At 34.1% G+C, this 2,820-nt stretch overlaps 1 protein-coding gene across 1 annotated transcript; it reads right to left on the minus strand.

The window, feature by feature from the left end:
- Positions 1-839: 839 nt before the first annotated feature.
- On the minus strand, positions 840-2,318 carry LOC121267795 (transcription factor MYB41-like). Its single transcript, XM_041171861.1, has 3 exons — positions 2,146-2,318; positions 1,938-2,067; positions 840-1,846 (listed from the first exon to the last, which is right to left on the minus strand). The coding sequence occupies exons 1-3, from the start codon at positions 2,276-2,278 to the stop codon at positions 1,003-1,005; spliced, it is 1,107 nt and encodes a 368-aa protein (XP_041027795.1). The 5' UTR covers positions 2,279-2,318; the 3' UTR covers positions 840-1,002.
- Positions 2,319-2,820: the final 502 nt, after the last annotated feature.

Genomic DNA, 2,820 nt, shown 5'->3' on the forward strand with positions numbered 1-2,820 from the left:
ATTATGTCAGGTGCACCCTGGGACTAATGTACCAGGGATCGTTCCCTAGTGTATATATATATATATATATATATATATATATATAATATCCTTTTGATTAATTCAAAACAAGATTTTATAAATCACATAAATTTATAAGTAATTTTATGTTACACGATAAATCAATTTTATATTTTTATATATCACAACAAATAATGTCAATTTATAAATTTATTTTTATCAAATTACTTTTTATAGTTAAAAGTCTTTCTCTTTCAACTGAGGCCCGATTCGGTTAATTAGCCAATACAGATAAGATGTTTTCATCTCATTTGTATTGTACAATAGTTTTTCCTATCCAAGCACACTATATTTTATATCTAAAGTTTAAAATATCCACTTAAATAATAGTAATGAATAGTGAATACAGTGCAAAACTGACATGAACAGTAAATAAACAATACGTGAACAGTGCATAAACAATTAAAACTGATAGTGAACAATGTACGAATAATACATAAACATTGCACTTTTCGGCTCTGTAATCAACAGTGAGACCCATACTTTTTTCAAATCTCAAAAATTAAAAACTATCTCATCTCATCTCATCTTATTATCCAAACACAATTTTTTTTTACAAACTATTTTATCTCATCTTAATTCAAAAATTTCACTTCTATTCAAAATATCTCATTTTATTTAATCTAAACTGCATAACCAAACCATTCAATATTTAATTGACAGTCGAATTTGTCTGGTAATATTGATCGTAATATGATTAAGGAAACGATCACTAGGGAAAGGAGTACGTTGACATATCTAAAAGGGAAACTCCAGATCGAGTACTAAACAACAAAGACTAGAGATCATCTCTCTTCCTGGTACGGTAAGATTAATAATTAACAATATTATGCTGGCAAATTAATTATATGAGCAAAGTATGATCATCAACTCCACAAAACCCAAATTCCAGAAAGTTGTAACAACCTTAGCTAGCTAGCTTCCTCATCAGTGGGCCTTACATCATGAATTGATTAACATATCCAAGATATCTGGGATTTCGAATTTCAACATGTTGGTGCAATGGCTGATCTCCCTGCAGCTTTCATCTTCAGTGCTGCTATTGATGATATATGTTGAATTCGAATTCAATGGTGTTGGGCTCGATAAAGGTGTGAAGCTGAAATTCTGGTTGCTGTTGTTGGAGTGGAAAGTTGATGATTCAGAAGAAGGATCCATCATAGTTTGATGATGGTCAGACCCATGATAATAACTTGGTAGAGGAACATAATCTTCAGTAAAATCTGCAGGCATCCCGTTGCTTTGCCACTCGGTTGGTTGGGAGTTGGAAGAGCTGAAATCAGTGAAACTTGATGTGAACAAATCTACATTGGGCTCCAAACCGACTTGTTCTTGATCACTTTGGAATGAAACGCAAGAGATAGACAATTTGTTGCATGGTGGAATTTCTTGAACAGGTTCTTGAAGTTCATGATTCGGTTGGACAATTTGTGAAATTTGGTTTTGTTTTTGGGAACTGCAAAGCTGGTTTTCATGGAGATTTTGAAGAACTAAGTTTGGGTTTTCACGGCTGGATGACATTAGAGATTTGGATAGCCTAAAAAGGTCTGGATCATGATTTACTAAAGATTGAACATCAAGAAACCTTGATGACATGATGTGCATCTGAGATGAACTGCAGAGAGATGAACTTAGAATTGAGGAGAGCTCAAGAAGATTGAGGCGTGGACTGTGAGTAACCGGATCGATTCCCATTCGTAGGAGCCTCTTTCTAATGTGTGTGTTCCAGTAATTTTTTATTTCGTTGTCTGTCCTTCCAGGCAAGCGAGCTGCAATGGCAGACCACCTATGACGACCAAACGTCAATATATGTTTCAAAAATAAGCAGAGACTACTTTTGAGGAATGAATATATATATGGTAGAAAGAACGGCTTACTTGTTGCCCAATATACCATGTAGCTGAATAATTGTCTCTTCTTCTTCGAAAGAAAATCTGCCTCTCTTAATATCGGGTCTCAAATAGTTAGTCCATCGAAGTCGGCAGCTCTTTCCGCACCTTTCAAGTCCTACGCAATTGAAAAATGGTCAAAAATGAAAGAAGAAAAGAAGAAAGAGATAATGAGTTGAAGAATATCTGAAAATACCAGCATTCTTTGGTAGCGTTCTCCAATTGCCATACCCATGTTTCTGAATATAGTCCAAGAGTTTCTGATCCTCCTCCGGGGTCCATGGTCCTTTTTTAAGGCTATTTTTCTCACTACACGGAGCTCTTCCCATGCTCTGCAACGATCGAGCTAGCTTTGCTAGTACGTGTTGTTTGTTTGAAACGAGAAAGACACGTAGAGAGGGATCAGATCTGATCTAGACAGAGAGATGTACGTACTATGTTTTGATATGGCCTAGCTTGTATAAATAATAGTAAGGGATAGAAGAGGAAGAGTAAAGGTTAACCACGAGAGAGATGTGCGCGGTAAAGAGTTAAAAAAAACATTCAAATTCATGCATGTTTGATCCTTGTTACAATCCTAGCCCTTTCGCCTCAGCTAGCTCTACAATACAAGCTTTTAAAAGGGAAATAATTTATAGTGTATAATAGAAATTATTTTATTTTTTATTCAGCATACTAATTATAGACTAATATTCTTGTATTTTCTTTGGTAGTAACGATACTTTTCGTATTTGTTGGGAGAAAAAAAGGTAACAGTCGAAGGATTTGGTACCGTCGTGATTTATCTCAAAAAATAAATAAATAAACATACATCATTTTTTATAAAATATTACACAATTATATTTTAAAATAAAAAGTATTTTTGTAAAAT

This window comes from Juglans microcarpa x Juglans regia, chromosome 5S (genome assembly GCF_004785595.1).
Source record: "Juglans microcarpa x Juglans regia isolate MS1-56 chromosome 5S, Jm3101_v1.0, whole genome shotgun sequence".
NCBI lineage: Eukaryota > Viridiplantae > Streptophyta > Magnoliopsida > Fagales > Juglandaceae > Juglans > Juglans microcarpa x Juglans regia.

Bases quoted from the DNA above. Each gene is read 5' to 3' on its own strand.
- LOC121267795 (XM_041171861.1), bottom strand. From the start codon at position 2,278: ATGGGAAGAGCTCCGTGTAGTGAGAAAAATAGCCTTAAAAAAGGACCA. The intron at 2,068-2,145 runs GTATTTTCAGAT...TCAATTGCGTAG, and splicing joins AACGCTACCAAAGAATGCTG to GACTTGAAAGGTGCGGAAAG. The intron at 1,847-1,937 runs GTAAGCCGTTCT...TGGTCGTCATAG, and splicing joins CATGGTATATTGGGCAACAA to GTGGTCTGCCATTGCAGCTC.